Source organism: Lathamus discolor, chromosome 6 (assembly GCF_037157495.1).
Source record: "Lathamus discolor isolate bLatDis1 chromosome 6, bLatDis1.hap1, whole genome shotgun sequence".
NCBI lineage: Eukaryota > Metazoa > Chordata > Aves > Psittaciformes > Psittacidae > Lathamus > Lathamus discolor.
The window spans coordinates 92,342,416-92,362,552 of NC_088889.1; the positions used below are offsets into that span (position 1 = coordinate 92,342,416).

At 41.4% G+C, this 20,137-nt stretch overlaps 4 protein-coding genes across 9 annotated transcripts in view; 3 read left to right on the forward strand and 1 right to left on the reverse strand.

The window, feature by feature from the left end:
• Positions 1-2,358, forward strand: part of UBE2I (ubiquitin conjugating enzyme E2 I) — a 13,237-nt gene extending 10,879 nt beyond the window's left edge. For all 3 annotated transcript variants that reach the window (XM_065685033.1, XM_065685032.1, XM_065685031.1), the window contains exon 7: positions 1,682-2,358. In XM_065685033.1, the coding sequence (XP_065541105.1) occupies positions 1,682-1,745 (64 nt within the window). In that variant the 3' untranslated portion in view covers positions 1,746-2,358. The remainder of the gene's footprint in view (positions 1-1,681) is intronic.
• TSR3 (TSR3 ribosome maturation factor) lies at positions 1,516-8,232 on the reverse strand. Its single transcript, XM_065685025.1, has 6 exons — positions 8,098-8,232; positions 7,780-7,975; positions 6,769-6,962; positions 5,973-6,146; positions 4,439-4,502; positions 1,516-4,366 (listed from the first exon to the last, which is right to left on the reverse strand). The coding sequence occupies exons 1-6, from the start codon at positions 8,192-8,194 to the stop codon at positions 4,225-4,227; spliced, it is 867 nt and encodes a 288-aa protein (XP_065541097.1). The 5' UTR covers positions 8,195-8,232; the 3' UTR covers positions 1,516-4,224.
• GNPTG (N-acetylglucosamine-1-phosphate transferase subunit gamma) lies at positions 8,199-17,421 on the forward strand. 3 transcript variants are annotated; one of them, XM_065685021.1, is made up of 11 exons: positions 8,199-8,303; positions 8,463-8,517; positions 8,734-8,801; positions 10,891-10,945; positions 11,060-11,143; positions 12,152-12,245; positions 13,740-13,854; positions 14,447-14,529; positions 14,803-14,931; positions 15,859-15,940; positions 16,990-17,421. In XM_065685021.1, the coding sequence occupies exons 1-11, from the start codon at positions 8,255-8,257 to the stop codon at positions 17,112-17,114; spliced, it is 939 nt and encodes a 312-aa protein (XP_065541093.1). In that variant the 5' UTR covers positions 8,199-8,254; the 3' UTR covers positions 17,115-17,421. The 3 variants fall into 3 exon arrangements, with proteins under 3 accessions (XP_065541093.1, XP_065541095.1, XP_065541094.1); XM_065685023.1 differs by lacking the exon at positions 16,990-17,421 and adding an exon at positions 15,067-15,168 and having other exon boundaries at positions 15,859-15,944; XM_065685022.1 differs by lacking the exons at positions 15,859-15,940; positions 16,990-17,421 and adding an exon at positions 15,067-15,847.
• Positions 17,422-17,519: 98 nt separating this feature from the next.
• Positions 17,520-20,068, forward strand: LOC136017062 (uncharacterized). 2 transcript variants are annotated; one of them, XR_010613817.1, is made up of 3 exons: positions 17,520-18,331; positions 18,400-18,820; positions 19,437-20,068. XR_010613817.1 is itself a non-coding variant. In XM_065685020.1 (2 exons), exons 1-2 carry the CDS (start codon positions 17,676-17,678, stop codon positions 18,740-18,742), a joined length of 999 nt encoding a protein of 332 aa, XP_065541092.1. In that variant the 5' UTR covers positions 17,520-17,675; the 3' UTR covers positions 18,743-20,068. The 2 variants fall into 2 exon arrangements, 1 of the variants encoding a protein (XP_065541092.1); XM_065685020.1 differs by having other exon boundaries at positions 18,400-20,068.
• Positions 20,069-20,137: the final 69 nt, after the last annotated feature.

A 20,137-nucleotide genomic window follows, 5' to 3' on the forward strand; every position in this document is an offset into this window, starting at 1 on the left:
GTACCTGAAGGGGGCCTATAAGGATGCTGGGGAGGGACTCTTCGTTAGGGACAGTAGTGATAGGACAAGGGGTGACGGGTTAAAACTTAAACAGGGGAAGTTTAGATTGGATGTAAGCAAGAAATTCTTTAAGGGTGGTGAGGCACTGGAATGGGCTGCTGGGGGAAGTTGTGAATGCTCCATCCCTGGCAGTGTTCAAGGCCAGGTTGTACAGAGCCTTGGGTGACACGGTTAAGTGTGAGGTGTTCCTGCCCATGGCAGGGGAGTTGGAACTTGATGATTGTAAGGTCCTTTCCAACCCCAACTATTCTATGATTCGGTGGTTTTTAGACAAGTTGTGAGCTAATACAAGAATAAGCTTTGCATTCAAATAAGAATACTTGTTCTCATTCTCAGGATAGCTTTGGTGCTGTCACTGTTACTTCGGCACCTTGAATGTGCTAACCCCCTTCCTGTCCTGCAGGCGTGCAGTCTAGTATGGCAGGCATTCTTCTGTGTGGATTCTGAGGGTGTGATGTCCAGCACCTGGGTTGTATTCCCATGTGATAACACAATAGAACTGTGAGAAATATTTTAGAATAAGGTCTGTATGCCTGTTTCTGAGAAGCAGCTGGAGTAGTTTCAGTCTGGTCGCTCCTAACTGTTCATTGGTGTAATCAGTTTGCTTCGTTTCTTCTTACCCCCAAACCATTGACTTCCAAGGAGATAACGTGCTGCCTTTGTTTTTTTCCTTTTACTGCAGCAAGCCTTCACAGCTGCAGAGTTGACTTCAGTTTTACTGCAGAGCTGTCGGCAAAAGCCACTCACTGTAAACTACTCTTGGTACAAGAGTAATGGCAACAAATTTTTGTTTGGCTCTTGACTGACACTTCTGATGGCCAATAATAAAAAACATGGTGCTGAATGTAAATGGATGTTCTACTAAGCTACTGCCATCCCTTGTTGGTCCAAGAATAGAAAACAACTTGCCCTTTTATGTATTGAGGCTGGGGCTTCATAACTGGTCACAATTCTGTAGCTAGACTTGGGGAACTACAGTGTTTTTTCACAGTGTTGAGCTAACTTTTGGAACTTGGGGTCAGGATAAGTGTAACGCTGGGAGTTGGGGTCTTCAGAAATGAAGGCTGAAACTACCATACTGTTACCATTGTCCCATTTCTTAAAGAGCACTTCCTCTCTCTCTCTCTCTCTCTCTCTCTCTCTCTCCAAAGCAGTAAAGATGGTGCTTTAAAATCATATGAAGTGTACTAACTGTTAGTGAACTGCTCTCATCAACCACTTCGTACTGTTAGGATACTGTCAATTATAATAGTTAATGACTTCAGGTCTTAACATGGGGAGTGGAAAACAAATGCTTAACATGTAAGGTAAAGCTGGCCTTGAGAAAGAGCAGGCACAGAACTTTTCATAGAGACTGGTGTGGTATGAATTCAAATAGTACAGTCATTTGACAACAGATGGAGATTGGGAAGTAACTAGTTAAATAGTACTTCCCTCCAAAGGAAGTTATCCAAGTAATGGTCCAGAAAAAACTTTAATATGTTACATTGTTCAGTGAATTCCTATCTAATTGCCTTCAGCAATGACTTGGTTTCATATTGAAAATAACTAGAACAATAACTGTAATATAGTCTCTTGATTTCCCAAGATACAATTACCCTTTTTCCTCTCTTCTATTCAGCCAAAACAGAGTGGAATATGAAAAGAGGGTTCGAGCACAAGCCAAGAAGTTTGCACCATCATAAGCATCTGTCATGCAGCATCTTAAAAAGGAAGGGATTGGTTTGGCAAGAACTTGTTTACAAAACTTTTGCAAAATCTAATGTTGCTATGTACAATTAATATCCACTTAGGGGAGGGGGTTGTATGTGTGCCATTTTCCATATTCGCCACTTGTATACAGTTCTAAATTTGCTGAATTGCCCCCAGTTTTTTCATACAGGGTCTCTTCCTTCAGTCTTTTGTATTTTTGATTGTTATGTAAAACTTGCTTTTATTTTAATATTGATGTCAGTATTTCAACTGCTGTAAAATTACAAACTTTTATACTTCTATAAATTCACTAGTATCTCTAGTTCCTTTGCTCTCTGATGCAGGCATGCTTTAAAATGTTAGAACTATATTTAGCCTCTAGCTGGCTGTATGGAAAAAAAACCAACAACCAACCACAAAAATCATGCCCTCCACCCCCTTCCCTCACTGAATTTGGTTTTGTATCTTTGAGAAACTAGGCTGTTACTGCTTAAGAGCCGCTGAGATCCAAAGTCAGCCAGCATCCTTATTCTGCATCACTTCCTCTGTGTTTATATGGCATTCTGTCTGTGTTGCTGTTTAGAATAAATAAACTGTTTATATAAAGGGCTTTGTTTCATTTATCTTCATTAAAATGATTAAAAGATTGCCATTTAAATGGCTCTGAACACAATTCAGTGCAAGTCCTATTTTTAAGGCCTGTGATGCTGCACTTACATTTTGTTTAGATGTTGCCCTCATTTGTTTTTCCTGCCTCCAACCCCAAAATGAATGCAGCCCCTCTTTGGGCCCTGAGTGGTAATTGCAGCTATTCAACTTTGAATACAGAATTCTGATTAGCTAGAGACCAGTTGCTTACTGTGCATGATGAGATCAACATGCTGGTGTGATCGCATTAACATAAAATAACACAAGCATTAGACTGATACGAACAATAATAGAAGGAATGTCCAAGGAATGCAAGGGGACCTACAACAACCGGGCATTTTAAATGGTACTTGTTTATCAGGAATACTTCTGTGCCTTCTTCCATATGTCAATGTATAGAGCTTTTAGGAAAAGGACATGCATAATGCAATTAAAGTTCCCTTCTGTAAAGGAAAAGTTAAATTATGTAAGTTATTTTCATGTATGTCAATCTGATGTGCCCTCCATTAAACTTTCACTGCTTTTTAATTGCATTTTTTTAGTCAATTCTGCAAAATGTGAAGTGTGAAAAGTTTTGTTCTGAGTTGTAGCTTCTTCAGTGGTTTGTTTTGTTGGTTTGTTTTTTGTTTAAAAAAGGAAAGGTTGCTGCTGGAGACTCTAGTCATTCTGAGTGTGATACAGCTCTTCTCAGGTCTGTATCTCAGTTCTGCTTTGCCTGCACTTGATTACGTGACAGCTTTAGGACATGGAAGCTTTCCCTAGATTAGAGCAGGTAACACTCTCATGTTATTCTTAGTCCTTGGAAAACTGTTTGTGTAGGATTATTTCCTTGTCACAATTGATTCGGAGAAATCCTTATTTCAACAGCTGAGTCAGGAGACACTTCATATGCTTGGGGTGGGAAAGTGAATAACTGACCACAGCTGAAGGGAAAGATTCACCACTAAATTAATTTACTTAGGATTTTTTTTTTTTTAAGGCAAATGGAATATTTGTACCACTAAAACCGCTGCTGTTGCTCCTAATTCTGTCTCAAGTAGGCTTAGCATTGAATCGTTCTAGCAGAAGAGGGGTGAGAGGTGAAAATCTTGTTGTGACTGGAAGAGCTTGTATATCTGAAAGTAACACTAGAAATTGTCCTCAGTATCACCAATTCTACTCAAGGGTTGCTGAAGTTTACATTTAAATAAACTCCAGTAGGGTGCTAGGAACTCAAGAGCATTCCATTTTAATGTACAGAGAAGCCCTAAACAACATACAGTGTTTTGGCACTTTATATTTGGAACTGTACCACAAAATTTCAACTGCTGACAGCTGCACTTTTGCCTGCACACTGGCAGGTATATGGAAAAGTGAACCAAGATACTAGTGCTGATGAGAATCTCCGACTCGCAGCTTTAAGGAGCATGTATTTCTGCATGCATTTCAGCATTTCTGCATGCATTTCAGAAATACATTTCAGCATGTATTTCTGACTTGGCAGTGTCACTTTCAACTAATGAGAATACAGGCAGAAAGCGTTGCTGAACCTGTTACCTGAAATTTTATGGTACAGTTCTGAATTCCCTGAACGATTAGCTACAAATTAAATAACCTAAAGCCTTTATATGCATACATGGACCTATAAACCCATGTATAGCCAGAGACTCACCTGAAGGAAGGCATTTGCTAAGCATGAAGTTACAGGTGAACAGGCCACACTATCTGTTCACAAGGAAATGTCTTCATAAAACATGTTACAACTCTTTAGGAGTCTTGGATTGGGGTTTTTTTTGTTTCTTTGTTGGGCTTCTGGTGGGGTTGGTTTGATGATGACTTTTTTTTTTACTTTTCAAGCAGTTGGTTTACTGGTGGTTGCAGCAAGTCTACAGTACCATGATCTTCTGGGCTGCTCTCATCACTGCTTTCAGTGGCATCATCTGGAGTGCTCGCACTGTCCTCAGATTCTTCATTACTTTGTGCTAGTCTGGAAACATTTTTCATGATTATAAAAGCAAAGCAACTTAAAATAAGAAAAATGGTATTTAAATGTCATTACCCAGAGGAATTGAGCGGTCTGTTGGGATTACAAAATTCTTTCCCCGAGTCAACATCAAATGGATCTGTGAAAAGAAAGGGAAAAAAAGGTATGCATTGATGAAGGTGGCAAATGTTAGGGGTCTGCCCCCATTTCCTCATTTTCATTTGAAGAGATTACTGGCAGGGAGGGGTAGGCATAAGAAGTCTGTTTGAGCTTTCTGGTAAGTTTACCATTGTTCAGTCTGAAACCAGGGAAGGTGAGAAACAGCTACCAAGTCCTGTGTCCCATCCCACCCCCACCTGCATTCTAGTCTTTTCACTCTTCTGTGCCCTTGCAGGCCCCAACCACCCAGGCATTTCATAGCTCTTTAGGGGTGATCAGGCTGCACACAGATTTCTAAGGGTTTTGGTAAGAAAACACGGATGTTCTCACAATGGTTTAGTTCCAAAAAGGCTACCTGGTTATTTCAGGTCTACTGAGAACTGAAGTACAGCTGTGCAGGTTTACCTCTTGCTGAGCAAGGGCAGGGCTAGATTTACTTTGGCTTAGAAAGCTGGTGAGAACTGGCACCTCAGAAAAGTAAAACAAAGCACAATAGCTTTGATACCACTGTCTACCTGGTAAATGCATAGGATTGTGGGTGGAAGTGTGTTTTATTTGGTATAGTAATTTTGTCCCTTAAGAAATGTCTTTACTTTGATGTAACAGTAGTTAGGCTTCCACCAAACAAGGTAACGATTTCATCCAGCCTAGCACCTTACGGCAAAGAGATCAAAGTTCAGAGGAACTAAAAGCTGTCTACCATCTCCTTACAGTGTGATCCACTAGCCAGTTTTTATGGCAGTTAACCACTGTGAAAGGAGGAAAACATTAGGAGAATCTCTCCATGTTGTTCGTGATCATTTTGATTGGCTTTTTTGTCCTATCTAGACTGAGACCAAGCACTCACCTCTGAATATAGTCTGAAATACTGGGATACAGGTAAGTTACTGGAAGAAGTTGGGAATAAACTACTCATTATTTTTATTATCTATTATTGGCTATTTTCATTATTTTATAGGTCTGATTTTAAATATATTGATTAGTGACTGCATACATACATCTTTTCAAAGTCTGTCTTAGGTTTAAGTAACTGGCTGTTGGACTGTATGCCTGTATTTCTCTTACAGTCCTGAATTACTACTCTGTTTTTAACACTTTTAACATCAGATAAAATGAGGAAGCATCACATTTTCTTTTTACTCCTTAGTTCTCTAACATCCCTAATTTGATCACGGTGGCTGCTCCACAGCTCCCTGTGGGATACGCTCCATGTGCACTCAATTGCTTTGGTCATTTTCATCTTTCTGAGTTGGGGGAAAAAAGAAAAAAAAAAAAAAAGTAAACTTATAGAAAGAATAGAGAAAACACAGAGCACAAGGAGAGAACAACCAACACATCTCAGCAAAGCTCTGATCTTGTACCTTGACAGTATTTTCATGAGATTAAAGGAAAAGATTGTAAGAAAACTAGTTAGGAAAAGAGGGTGTGTTATGTGTCTGGTTTTTCTTACCTATTTCTTCCTCTTTTGTTTCTTGTACACTGGCTAAAAACTCCTTTTCAACTCTGAGCACTTCCTCCTGGCACTGACAGGCTGCATAACTTTCCAAGAGATTTTTGTTCAAGTCAGTAAATGCCTGACCCCACTTAAATTTCCTTAGAAGAATGGTGGCTAGGTCTGGGAAGCCTAAAACAGAAAATAAACAATCAGTTTTCTTGTTCAGTGTGAGATTTCATTCAGCTTAGGAAGGTCCGTACACACCAATGTATCACCACATGACTGATTCAAGCTCTAGCTCCCACAGTCCTTCAGTTAGACAGCAGTTGTAAATACAGTATTTTCAGGAGATAAGATTTATCTGCAGTCTAGTCCTGTCAGGAAAGCTGTGAGTCTGCAGAACATCACAAAAGGGGCCAATTAATTTTGTTCTTAATCAGAACCCAGCCTATTAAGAGCCAGCTGCCTTCCTGTCATTAAGGCAGAGGTGCCAAAGGATTCATGCTCTGTCTTCTCTGGCTTTTTAAAGAGTTTTTAGGTTTTTCTTACGTGAAGTGCCATCCTGACCAAACCGGGATTATCAGTTTACGCGTCCAGTTTCATGGCTGACACGAACTCCCCACAGATACCTCAATACTGCTAGATACAAGTACTTGGAAGAAAGCTAGACAATCTGATTCCAGACTCAACATAAAATGATGACCAGTGGGACAGCATTACAGTTTATTCTATTGCAGATTATCTCTTCTGATTTATTAAGGACGTAAGAATTGCTGATAACATATTTCACATCAGGTGCATTACAACCTACCGACAATGCAAAAGGCTGCAGCAAAAGCTTCCACACAGGATAGTTTGCACGGGCGACCATAGTTCACAGGATTTGCAGCCACCAAGTAAGGCAGCAGCCGTAGGTGATTTCCTCTCATTCTCTTAAAGGGAGTTTCTTCTAATTTGGCCCATGAGCAATCTATGACTGCAATTCCGCTCTGGGCAACGACACGCCTGCAAAACCAAACATCGCTGTATCTGAAAAATCACCATCATAGTATTGATAACTGAACGTGAGAACTACAGTTGCCGCTTTACACTGACAGATCTGCATACCCCCCTTTTGTCAATCACAAGGCGTACGTTTTACAATGACCTAAAATACAGATGCAATGAGAAAGAGTAACAACCTGCTTTTCCTCCAAACATGCATGTGGTAAAAAGGTTTATCCACACGTTTCATACTGAAAGTGAAAAGTTCTAGGTTTAAAAATACGATAGGAGAGTGCGATTAATTGTAATGTTCACATTCTTAAAAGTACACCAAAATTCAGATTTAAGTTTGCTGCCAGCTTCTGAAGCCTCAGCTTTCCTCCAATGCGTTTTTATAAAAATTCTGCAGGCACATTTGAAGAAAATTCTCAGCATTTCCCTCAAATAAATTTTCCAGCTAATGCACTGTGTTGCCCACCTGAAGAACCTGGATATGAAGTCGTAAAAGATCCAGTAGCTACAGGCCTGTGATTTTGCACAAATTAACCTACAAACCACACGCTCTGATTTCTCTCCGGGATCTACAGATGCTTTTTTCACCTGGTACCAGCTGTGTAAAAATGTTCCCCTGATTTAATAAAGTGCCTCTATTTCTCACGTTAATGCATCAGTGTAACGCAACAGGAAGGTCAGATTTATTCTGTAGCGCAGTTTTGGCCACGAACAAGCGGCTGAAGCGCTCTCCTCAGTGTGCGATCACTACAACACCTGAGCCACGTGTGCCTCCGCGGGCCTTGCAAACGGGCAGCGAGCTCACCCGGGCCCCACCGGCACCCACCTGTCAGCCGGAGAGATGTGCTCGGTAGCCAGAGGGCTGAGGACGATGCCCGGGAATCTCTGGCTGAGGCGCAGCGTTCGGAGCAGCCCTTTCCGGGCTAGTTTCCTCCCGGTGCACTTCTTTGGATCGCAGTGCCCGAGCTCCCACATGGCAAGAGGGCACGGGAGCTTCGCCTCTGGGCCGCCCTCCTCGCAAGCTGGAAACAGCAGCAGCGCGTTAGTTCCCAGCGGCCACTCGGCCCGGCCCGGCCCGGCCCGAGCAGGCTTCAGGGCAGGCCCCGCGGCCGCTCTGCCCACAGGCCCCGGCACGCTCCCGCACCTCTCAGCGCAGCCTCCGCTTCCGCCGCGAAGGCGTCGAGGCTGCCAGCGCCGCGCCGCCTACCACGCCGAGAGGCGCCCGGTCGGCCCCGCTCCATGCTTCCGCGGCTGGGCGGAGCGGCCGCCTCCGCGCCCTTCCGTTTCCAGCGGAAGGGGCCATGGCGGCGGCGCTGTTGCTGCTGCTGCTGGTGGCGGCGGCGGCGCTGGGTGAGCGCGGGGCCGGGATCGGGAAGGGGCGGTGGCGGTGGCGGTGGCGGCGGCGGCGGCGGTGGCGGCGGCGGTGGCGGCGGCGGTGGCGGTGGCGGCGGCGGTGGCGGTGGCGGCGGCGGCGGGTTCCCTTGCAGCCAACCGCTCTTTGCTCTGCAGGGCCCTTCTCTTTGGCGGGGAAGATGAAGATCGTGGAGGAGCCGAACACGTTCGGGTACGCGGCTGCCCGCTCGCCGTGGCCGCGACCCGCCCGGACTTGGCGCGCTCGGGGTCGTCGTCCGCCTCAGCCCGTTTCTTCCTCCGGGAAGCGGTCGGGGCGCTCCTGCGGGAGCCAGGCGGGGTGCGGGTATTGTGGCACTCGGGCAGAGGGAATGCGGGTGTCCGGGCGCGTAACTCCTTCTCGAACGTTTAACTTTCCTTCTTTTGAAAGGTTGAATAACCCATTCTTGCCTCAGACAAACAGGCTGCAGCCAAAGGTGTCCCCGTCTGCAATATCAGGTATATGCTAGCGTTACCTTTTTTGTATAGATTGCATCATTTAGTGACAGCCATTTGCGAAGCAGTCTATCTTGACTTTGTGCAGACAAAGACCTCTTTTACTTGTCATTTTTATGAACGTTATGGAAGATAAGCATGAGCAAATAGTTTTATTGTGCTTCCGAAGGGTTAAAACCTAGATTAATCACTTTGGTTCTCAATGGCCCAGTGCTATTCGGACTGCTTTTCTACATACCAGTCCTATCTATGTGTTTTATTCCGTGGTTCTTTTAGCCAGTCGCAGATCCTTCTGATCCTTACTAAAACCTTTTTTCCCTCTCAAAACAATCCCTGCCATCCTTGACATTGACATACAGAAATCATCCCATCATCTGATAGTTCTCAATACTTAACCATTGTTTCAAAAAAAGCCTAAGAGTAGTCTTGGAACAGGTCACAGAGGCTCCGTTTCACACACAAAGCCTGGGTGCTGCGATGTAAATCCACCACTTTTGCAAAAGTGAACAGGGATTGAAAAAATTCTAGGCCGTATATAGAAGAGAGTAAACAGATAAGATAAACAATGCAAGGAGCAAGCAAAAGTCTCTGCCAACCTTAGGCACAGACTTAAACCTTGTTCAGCTTCAGTAACAGTTCACCTTTCTGATGGTGACATTGGGCTTGATTATGCTTAACGTCTTCTGTCATGTTTTATAAACTCAATTCAAACGTATAAATTTTGCATGCACTGCATGTGAAAAGTGAAATAGTTAGCAATAGTTAGAATGCTGAATGGAAAGACGCAAAAAAATCAGGAAAAAAGTTAAAAAGACAGTCTGCTAAAAATACATCTTTCCTGGATGTGGGAACTTATGTGTAGCCCAAAATTGTAAGCGTCTGTGGAACTGGAATCTAGGGCATGGAACCCTGTCTTGCAGAATTATTTCCTTAGAGTGGAACCCTTACATGTTCTTTTCTTTAACAAGACAGTTGAGGTAACATTTCCTATAATTTCTTTTAGAGCATCTGCAAGGAAAGGGAGGCATGAGTTTAAAGCATTACTCAGGGACATTCGAATCTGCTTTTATTCCTCTGTGGGGAGAAGATCCTAATCATTAGGGCACAGTTTGCATGTAGTAGAGTGGCAAACCCTTTGGCGAAGCTGCTGATAATCTGTAGAATTAAATGCGTGATCATGCAATCAGAAAAAATCACACGGGAAAGAGAACCTGCCTTTATCCCAGTGGTTAGGACATTCTGGAGAGCATGATTCTGGTTGTCTGATCTTTGTTTCTAGGATTGCTTGTCTAGATCTTTGCAAGAATTACACTGGTACTCCTGGCAGTGGGACATTAGAATCTAGGATGGCCTTTTATTTTATTTGCTGCTTTTTTTCTTTTTTTTTTTTATTTCTCCTTTCCTCACAAATACTTAGTCACTCCATGCAAATTATGTTAAGAAAGGGACACTAAAATACCCCTGTAGCACACAGTTAAGAACTTTTGGCCATTTTTTGAGTGACGAGTTACCTGTCTTGAATTCCTTTTGACAGCAAGGCTGGAATGGTCGATTTTGTAAGACTAGAGTTGTAACTGCTGGCCTGTCTGACAGTAAAAAGTTTATCTTGTTGAATGCTAACTGGTTAAGACTGTGAAGACAAACTGGAAAGGAGTATCTTGTCCAAGGATCTCAATAAAACTTAAATATGAAGTACTGCTGACATTCTGAGCAAATGGGCTTTCCTAGTATAAACTCAAGGAGTTTGGATGACTTTGGGGACAGACAGCTGCTAAGCAAGAGTTCTAGTGATTTCAGTGTTAGATTTTGGCAAGATCTGATAATTCCTTTTATGGATCTGGCCCCCCAAATATTTGTTTGTATACAGGTTTCTTATTTCTGTCATAGAAAGAGGCTTATATATGTTAAGATCATTATGCAAACCAATAGAGCACTAGTGGGAGCTTAGCATGATCAGTATGGAAGATACAAATTTTCTTATGTACAGCAAAAAACTTTGTCACATACTTCTTGCAGTTCTGTCATCACAGTAACTTGCTTAAATTTAACTAAAACATTAATCTTCCTTGATGTCATTTTATGGTGTTTTTAGGCCCTGCACATCTCTTTAGGCTTGCTGGCAAGTGTTTCAGTTTTGTGGAATCAACGTGAGTAATGGATTTGGATATTGAATTCTTTATTAGGAATGAAGTAGTTGCTTATTTCACACTGAAACATTTCTTTTTTTTCTTTTTTTTTTTTTTTTAACTCCCCCTTCTCAGGTACAAGTATGAGTTTTGTCCTTTCCATAATGTCACTCAGCATGAGCAGACTTTTCGATGGAATGCCTATAGTGGGATTTTAGGGTGAGGCTTTTATACTGTTAAGTTTTACCTATGTTGTTAGCAGACCATTCTGTAGATTGCTAAAAGGAGGCAGTTTTAAAATTGAGATTCTTTTATTGGTCATGTTAGGTCATTGTAGTTCCTGAGGCCTTATGCATAAAAATACCTTGTCTTGAAAAATCCAGCTTTTTCTCTTGATAAACGCTAACCTCCTGCTGTAGCTGGAGGCTGATTAATAACCAGTGACAACTGCACAAGTGATATGTTAATGTGAGAAATTCAGTAATGTATAACTACAGCTTATATTAACAAAGATTTCATGTCTCTTAACAATTTTTGCTTTGAGTTTAATATAACCTTAAAAAATGAAATGAGTGCTTTATGCCTAGTGGTCCTGTTAAACATATTTAATAAAAGGTAACAAAAGACTCACTGTAGACCCCAAAAAGTATAAGTATTAATGATTATTATTAAAAACCAGAGCACTGCTTTAAAATTAGTGCCTATCTGAATATTTTTTATAATTATCTCTTTTGTTTTTTTTTTCTTTCTCCCCTCATGAGGGGAAAACTGTGCTGAGCATATCATTTGCTTTAGGACTAGCAGAAGTAGAGACTAGGTTTTTTAGGTGCTTTCACCAGCACTAAAACCCCTGAAACAATGTGAGTTGCTCAGAGTACTTAGCATAATCGAATTTGTTGTGGGGTTGATCTACAGTTGTAACAACCCATTGGATTTAAATATGGGTTTGTAAGTGCAGATGGTTTGCAAACTGAAAGCTGATCCAAAATTGCTCTCAAAATAATGTTTATATCCCCTGTGTAGCAGCCTGGATAGCAAACTACGCTGTTTGTACTGTTTGTAAGGTCTTGGCTGTTAAGATATGGGAACACTGAGACAACGAAAATTAAGTATATACAGTTAAGCTCACCATGGAGTAGGGTATTCTTGGTTTGTTGGGGGTTTTTTTTGCTGAGTGTTCACTTTTTTCATTCCAGTAACTTGAAGTAAAATAATGTGTTTTTTCAGAATCTGGCATGAATGGGAAATTGACAACAACACATTTATTGGAATGTGGATGAGGGAAGGAGACTCATGTGAAACTAAGAGCAGACAGACGAAGGTATAATAATCTAGACTATGCTAATTCTGACAGTATGGTTCTCTACACACACTCATGACACTCTGCAGACTGAAACATTCCTACCTTGAAACAGTCATCATTTAAGATGTAAAATAAAATGTAAAGATTAATTCCTGTAGGAGCTAGGTGAATGGATGGAGGAGGGAAGCTAAAAGCAGGATAAAATTTTGAAGGAATTTAGGTATTCTCATTGGTTACTTTTAACTCTTTTTTCATTGATAGAGTGGAATATTCTGGTATCACCACTGTAGAAACATACAGGCTTTGTAATTTGTGTAAGGAAAAATAAAGAAATTTGTTGAATTCAGCATGCCAGCCTAAAAACATTCAGGAAAAAGGAGGAAAAAACAGTAGGCAATCAACAGCATGCTGAGAAGCTAGGTAAGGTTTAAAAACTGCAGCAGAAGGTATGAAAGGGTTAAGGAAGGAATCAAATACATGGGAGCCGCAAAGGAACAAAGTCAAGAGAAACAGATTCTGGTGTGAGTACATTTTAATGAAAAAAGTAAAACTTCTTATTTTGTGGAGTTGCTAAAATGTTTCACATTCAAACAGTCTCTGTGCCCAGTAACAATTCAGCTACAGCAGTAAGGAATGGTGTCTGACACTTGGCACATCATTTGTGTGTGTCCTTTATCCTTTTCTTTGTTGATGTTTTTCTTTTTCCACCTCCCATTTCTGTGTGTTACACAGTTTTGCAGATACAATGAATTCCATGGTGATGTAGATTGCTGTCATGAAGAGCAGTTTAAGTATAGGTCATAACAGGCTGCTTTTCATGTAGGCTATTAAAATGATGGGTGACAGTACAATACTTAAGAGAGAGGGTTATTTAGTTGGAATAATAATTGATCTGAAGATGGGATAAGGAACAAAATCTCTTGGCAAAGGCGAAAATATTTGTACTGTGATGGAGGTGCCTTGTTAACATCTTTATCTTCCATAGGCCTGCAGAAAGAGTTAGTATTCTTGTATGACCTTTGATACTGGGATTCAAATCTTTCACTGGTATTTAGTTTTGGACAGACAGAAAATACTGATGCTGCAAGTTTCAAGATGAAAACAGATTTCTATAGGCTAGTTCTATATTGTTCTCTTTATTTAGCACATTGGTCAGAACTAAAATTTGTTGTTTGAATTATGCTTATGTCAGGTAAGTTTCTAAGGAGTATCCTATTTACCCTCATTTTTACTCTCATTCTTGCTGGAAATGTGTTGTTTGGGAGTCCAAGGAACAATGATAGGCGAAGGGATCATTTCCCTTTAGAAGAAGCAATTTTCACATTTGATAAAGCAATTTGAAGATGCGCTTGCTATTATTCTTTTTCTGTGGCTGACAGCGCTGCAACCTTTGACATGACAATGTGTACAGAAATGCATCTGCTAGCATTGGAAGACAGCAAATTGATTATTTATTCTGGTCCTGTTTCTCGTGGAGGTGTTTTGCTCATCTTTGTTTTTACTGATGTTTAGGTTCATCTTGTTTGTGGAAGGAGCAATAAATTGGCTTATGTGTCTGAGCCAAGTACATGTGTTTACTCTCTGACATTTGAGACTCCTCTCGTGTGCCACCCCCACTCTCTTTTAGGTAAGACTTAGGAAACCATTTGTGTATGGAGCAGCTGGCATATTACACCAACCTCAGAGTGTAAATTTTTAGTTTCTTTGAGTCTGTAGATTGATATAAATTAGTATTAAATGTAACATATGAAGTGTATTTTAAATTATAATCATTATAAACATGTAGGTATTTCTCAGAGAAAATGCCATTGCTAGCATAGATCCAGTGAGAGATGGGGTTTGGGTTGGGTTTTGGTTTGTTTGGGGTTTTTTTTCCTTTCTTTTTTCCTGTACTGGCTGTAGGAATCATCCCTGTGGTGTCTCCTCATTTATTTACATTACTAAAAGGCACAGCTTAGTTAGAATTACATTCAACAAAGAAATAGGAGGCCTTCTAGCTGGAAATATGAGAAAAAATTTTGGTTGGTGGCACTCTCCAGAAACTTTAAATATGTGAAGCAGTTTAAGTTTAACCCCAACTCTTGAAAGCAGTAGAGGCTGTATACTGTATAGAAACATGGAGTTCTTAAAACAAATACCCTTGTGTGCTACTAGAGGAGCATTTAACTAATGCAGGACAGAGCTGTTGATTTTTACATGGTTTGACTTCCATTTTTCAGTTTATCCAACTCTGACTGAAGCACTACAAAAGAAGTGGGATGAAGCAGCGCAGCTTCTGTATGATGAAGTAATAACTGACCAGGTTTGTTAATGTCTTCCAACTCTTATTTGGTAAAAAAACATTTCTGTCAAATATCCAACCTTGGCATTTGCCAAGTTTCTCCTTTTGGACTGGATGCATTTGTTCTGCAGTTGGCAAATAGTCATTTTTGTGCTCTGTAACTGCTATATCAACTGGTAATAATAATATTTTCTGTAGTGAAGCTTGAGGAGTTGGAGTGGCTAGTGCAAGTTACAAGCAGAGATGAGAGTGGGGTGGATTGATCTATTGTCTTTTTGAAACTTTTTTTCCTAGGGTTACAGAAAAATACTGAAAGAGATTTTTGAGGAAGCAGGACTTCTAAAAGCAACAGAAGAAAAGGAAGTTGAGAAACAGAATAAGAAAATAAGTTTTGAATTTGAAACAGTGGAGAAGTGCAGTAAGGTACAGAGTATAATCTTTACAATGTGGAATTAAGTTGCCTCCTTTTTACTGGATAACAGTATCACTGACGGTGTTACCTAAATACCTTTGGATTCAGCTGAAATCCATTAATGGGATTTTCTTTTCTGGTTTTAGCATGTAACAGGCCGCATACAGAGTGATTTGATATCTTTATTCTGTCTCTTAAGTAAAAACCAAACCAGCACAACTGAATGCCAGTGAGAAGACAGAGTGTGGGTATGTAGGAATTGGTGTAGGTGCTTTGGTTATGAACACTTGCAAGTACTTTTTGTGGGGAATAACAGTCTGGAAATAAGAGAGAATTACTAGTGAAAATAAATGTGTAACCAGCCTTGGGAACGTTGACGTTTCTCTCTGGATAATTACCCAGACTTGCGTCAGAATGCATTGGCAGAAGCAAAAAGCAAAAGGCAGAATGATCTATGCTGTGTCCATTTCTGAATTACTTTCAGGTGTGTGAACAGTCTTTCTGCAACAGAATCAATATTCCCTGTAAGTTAAGAGAAACTGCTGAAAGTGAGAACATGAAGTTACTAGGTCGGGAGTTGTGGAGGTGGTGAATTTCCAGACTTTACCATGATGATATAAAATAAAAAAAGGCTGGTCCTGTAGCAAACTTATGAATGCAATTTTGTGCTATAATAAAATGCTAGTTAGAGAGTAGATCCAAAATAGTCACAGAGAGCACTCCTAAATTTTACTCTCAGGACTGGAGGAAGCTGGCTCCTGTTTTGGCAACATAGAAATAAAATTATAAATTTTGTATCTTGTTCTTGGAATAAGCAGTTTATTTTTATGATCTTTTAAGTAACACCTGTTAACAGACCCATTATTTTTTATAAATTCCCGTTTTATGTATGCATTTGGAGAGTGGGAGAGCCATTTAAAATGTATTTTGTTTCTTAGGAATACAAGCAACTTTCTAAAGAAATAAAAACCCTGAAAGATTTATTAAGTCAGCATGGTATTGCATACAAAGGAAATTTTGGTGAGTTTTTTGGTATTGTTCTTTTTTGTTATTGTCTGTTCAGAATGTGAATACATAAATGATGTTTTTGGATACAGCAATAATTACATAATCTGTCACATATGCAGGTAAGATTCAGTAGACAAAACTTTTAATAAGTATTTAGGTCTTGGTTCCTGTGGAAGAGGACTTACTTTAAACCCCAGAAAAATCTGTTGATGACATGAAATGTTAGCTTTACGGAAAAAATTTCACTGCTGTTGTAATTGAAGTTTGTCTCCAGTACTTAAGGTGCTAAAGAAAAAGGAAGTCCATGTTACAGCATTCATAGCACATAAGCAGCTTCTAAGTAACTCTATTTTCTGCATAGTCAACCACAAGTCCTGACTTCTTCAAGAACACTTGAAATGTTCTCTGTATCTGTTTGAATTGCTTTTATCCCTTTTTAGTCACCTTTTTTTTCTTTCAATGTCTGTTAGGTAAGTACCATATCACATGCAGTTTTTGGAAGAAAGGACTGGTCCTGGAAGCAAAGCTTATCTGGATTAATTCCAGTCAAGTTGAGGTTTAGTTTTGTTGCGTTGGTTGGTTGCTATTTTTTGTCCCATTCCTTCCAATCTGTCATACCTATTATTACATGGAGTATTTGTCAAAGGAGGATTTAATTTCTCTGTATATTTACACCTTTTATGTTCAGAATTGGCACCTCAAGAAAACAATGGACCTTTGAGCTGATTAGCTTAAAATTAGTGACATACGTCTTTTTTTTTTATTGTTGTTGTTGTTTTGAGAAACTTTCTTCTCTGTTCTTTCTTTTCTGGGGAAAATTCATCATACTAGAATTTTTGTAAAACATTTTGTCTGCATGTTTAAACTATTTATGCAATTTTCACAGTATTTCTGCTGGTTTGGTAGATTATTTAATTATGTAAATTAGAACTGTATAATCAAAAGCTGAATTCACAGCTTACTGTAGGTGACTTATTTCAAACTACTTAGTGAATTCTGTGACAAAAATGTCTTGATATTTAAAAGCAGAAATAACTGATGTCTTAAACTAAATATTACAGCTGAAAATACCAGTGTTGAACATATAAGTCACAAACTGGCAACTGCAATGACAACTCTTCTTAATGGGTCAAAGGATGATGAACATCTCCATGGCGATACAGGAGTTTGGAATGACACTGTATGAAGAAACTTGGGTGGTAAACAGTGAGTGTGTATGGAACATCAAGCAAGTTGAATGTGTATCACGCCACTGAGATGACTTATCTTCTGACGGTATTCTCAGCTTTCTGAATTTCTGCCTTGAAGGAAAAGGAGCGAGGGCTTTCCATTGCTGAGAACAGTTGGCTAATTTCTGAGAGCATTTGTAAAACTTCTTAGCTACAGCTGCTGTTGGGCAGAGGTTTACAGGTTCTGTGCCTCCAGCCTCAGCTTTATTTTCTTTGATCAAGCATAGTACCAGGTGGTGTAAATACAAAACAGTTCAAGACCAATGCTGTAAGATGTTGTATGAAATGTAGTTAGTTTAATATTAAGAATACGTGTCTGTATGCTAAAAGGTTTTCTGCCAGAGCAGTGCACAACGCACCGCTTCCCCCAACCCCGTTCAGAGGCCGATGTCATCTTTGGCTAGTGGGTGGATAAAATGGAAGCTGTTTGGCGTCTGACAGAAGGGTCTGCGTAAACCCCAACTGTCATAAAAAAGTAGTTGTGTTAAGGGAATACATGGCTGTGCTCTGTATGTGATATGGAACATACGTGGCAGTGCTCTGAATGTGATGGGGCACATACATGGCAGTGCTGTGTATGTGATGGGGCACATACATGGCAGTGCTCTGAATGTGATGGGGCACATACATGGCAGTGCTGTGTATGTGATGGGGCACATACATGGCAGTGCTCTGAATGTGATGGGGCACATACATGGCAGTGCTGTGTATGTGATGGGGCACATACATGGCAGTGCTCTGAATGTGATGGGGCACATACATGGCAGTGCTGTGTATGTGATGGGGCACATACATGGCAGTGCTGTGTATGTGATGGGGCACATACATGGCAGTGCTGTGTATGTGATGGGGCACATACATGGCAGTGCTCTGAATGGGATGGGGCACATACATGGCAGTGCTGTGTATGTGATGGGGCACATACATGGCAGTGCTCTGAATGTGATGGGGCACATACATGGCAGGTCTCCGTATGTGATACGGCACACGGCGGGCTCTCCCAGCGCCGGCAGTACAAACGTTACTGCGGGCGCCGGGAGCGCCGCCGGCAGCCGTTTTGCCCCGCCTCCGTGAGCGTGTCCCGGCGCTGCGGTTCCGCTTCCGCTTCCGCTGTGCGCGGGGAGGAGGCGCGTGTGCGGCCGGGCGGGATGAGCTGGGCGCTGGGCCGCTGGCGGTGAGGCGGCGGCCGCGGGGCGCGGGGCGCGCTGGCGCCCGCCGCCCCTGACGCGTGTGTCTTTGCAGGGCGCGGCGCCTGCGCTTGCCCGGCACCCGGACGTGTCCGGCGCGGCGGCGGGGCCCGGAGGGCGCGGATCCGGAGCACGGGGCGCCCATCCTCTTTTCCACCAGCAAGGCCAGCCCGCGGGTGTGGAGTGTCAGCCAGTCCATGGGGAGCGACCACGAGAGGCCGTGGGCGAAGGTGCTGCCCCTCAGCCTCCTGTGCACTGGGCTCCTGCTCTGGTGTGTGTTCAGGGAACCAACGGAGATCGATGAGCGACTGGAAGCAGTTTTCTCTGGTCAGATGATGGACTCTTCAGATGCGGCGCAGGGAAGCAACGCTCCCTTGCAACTTCCGAAGGAGAAATGACGAGGACGGGAGTGTGGCTGCGGTGAAGGAGCTGCCAAAAGTTTGCTGGCATTCACTTCCTTAAAAGCTGTACTAAATGTAATGGGAGAACTTGTTTTTGCAGGCTTGCCATATAAGCTTGATTCCTTCAAGCGTCGTGCTGGTTTTAGTAATCTCAACTGATAGCACAGAGTAGATTCTTCCTGCTCTGCACCGCAGGGGTGGACAGGATGTCTTGCAAATCCACTTGCATTTGAAGATACTTTTTATGCAACCCATCTCTTTTTCATTGATCATTTTTCTTACATGCACAGTACATTAGAATATCGAAGCTGTAAGTCTCTAAAATTGTTGCTGAAGGTGACCTTCATTTGACATTTTGCTAGTCAGGGAGTGTATTCAACTTGCATTGAAGACAACTGTATGTTTCATTAATACGTGATTCTGTATTTTTGGGTTTTTTTTTTGTTTGTGTTTTGGGTGGTTTTTTTGGTTGTTTTGTTTTTTGTTGTAATTCAACTAAATGGTGTAGAAATCATCTTCAACCCTTAATTCATACTTGGTGCTTGCTTCCTGCCTATAACCTTTTAGGCATGCCTGATTTAGGTTATTACTGGGAGGAGAGGTTTTGTAGGGAATTGAGATGATTGGGTTGCAGTGTGTTAGGAGGAAACCCCTAATTTCATGAACAATGTAGTATGTTTTTTCCTTACAGGTGTACTGATACTCAAACTTGCACACTCTGGACACTTTTCATGGAGAGGAGGAATTTAAGCTACTCCTACAACTTATTTCCCTTCAAAGTCAGAGGCATTTCTTTCAAGCTTTCTAATGTAAAAAATGAAAAACTTCATGTGCCATTAAAATTCTTAATCTTTAAAAAAGAAAAGAAAACAAATAAACCCGAAACACCACCATCACCACCCCTTCCCACAACAAACGTGGCAGCAGCCAGTAAGACTACAGCGGAAACTGGCACAGCATCATGTTTGTGTGACACTGCCAGCGAGTCTCTGAACAACATGCACACTGCGCTTTAATTTTGCTGTTGAGACCCCCTGTAGTTCATCCAGGTGATGCCTAATAATTGAGTATGGTTGGTTTGCTACTGCCGTAAGGTTCAATTAGTTCTAGGATTCAATTTCTACTGCAGTAGACTGTTGCAACTGAGATATGCTTGTAGGGGCGTCCTGGTGAATAGCAGTGATTCTGAATTATATTGCCCTAAGGTGTAATGCCTGTTCCTCTGCCTGCTTTGCTTTCTCCACGTTCCTTAAATCAGTGCACCCAGCAATGTACTAATTGTATTGAAGGAAATAAAAGAGCTGCCCCTTCGCGCGTGCCTTATTTTCTGTGGTGACAGGTGTTTGATAAAGATGATTACCTACAGAACTGTTCGCGTTGTCTCGTGTTGAA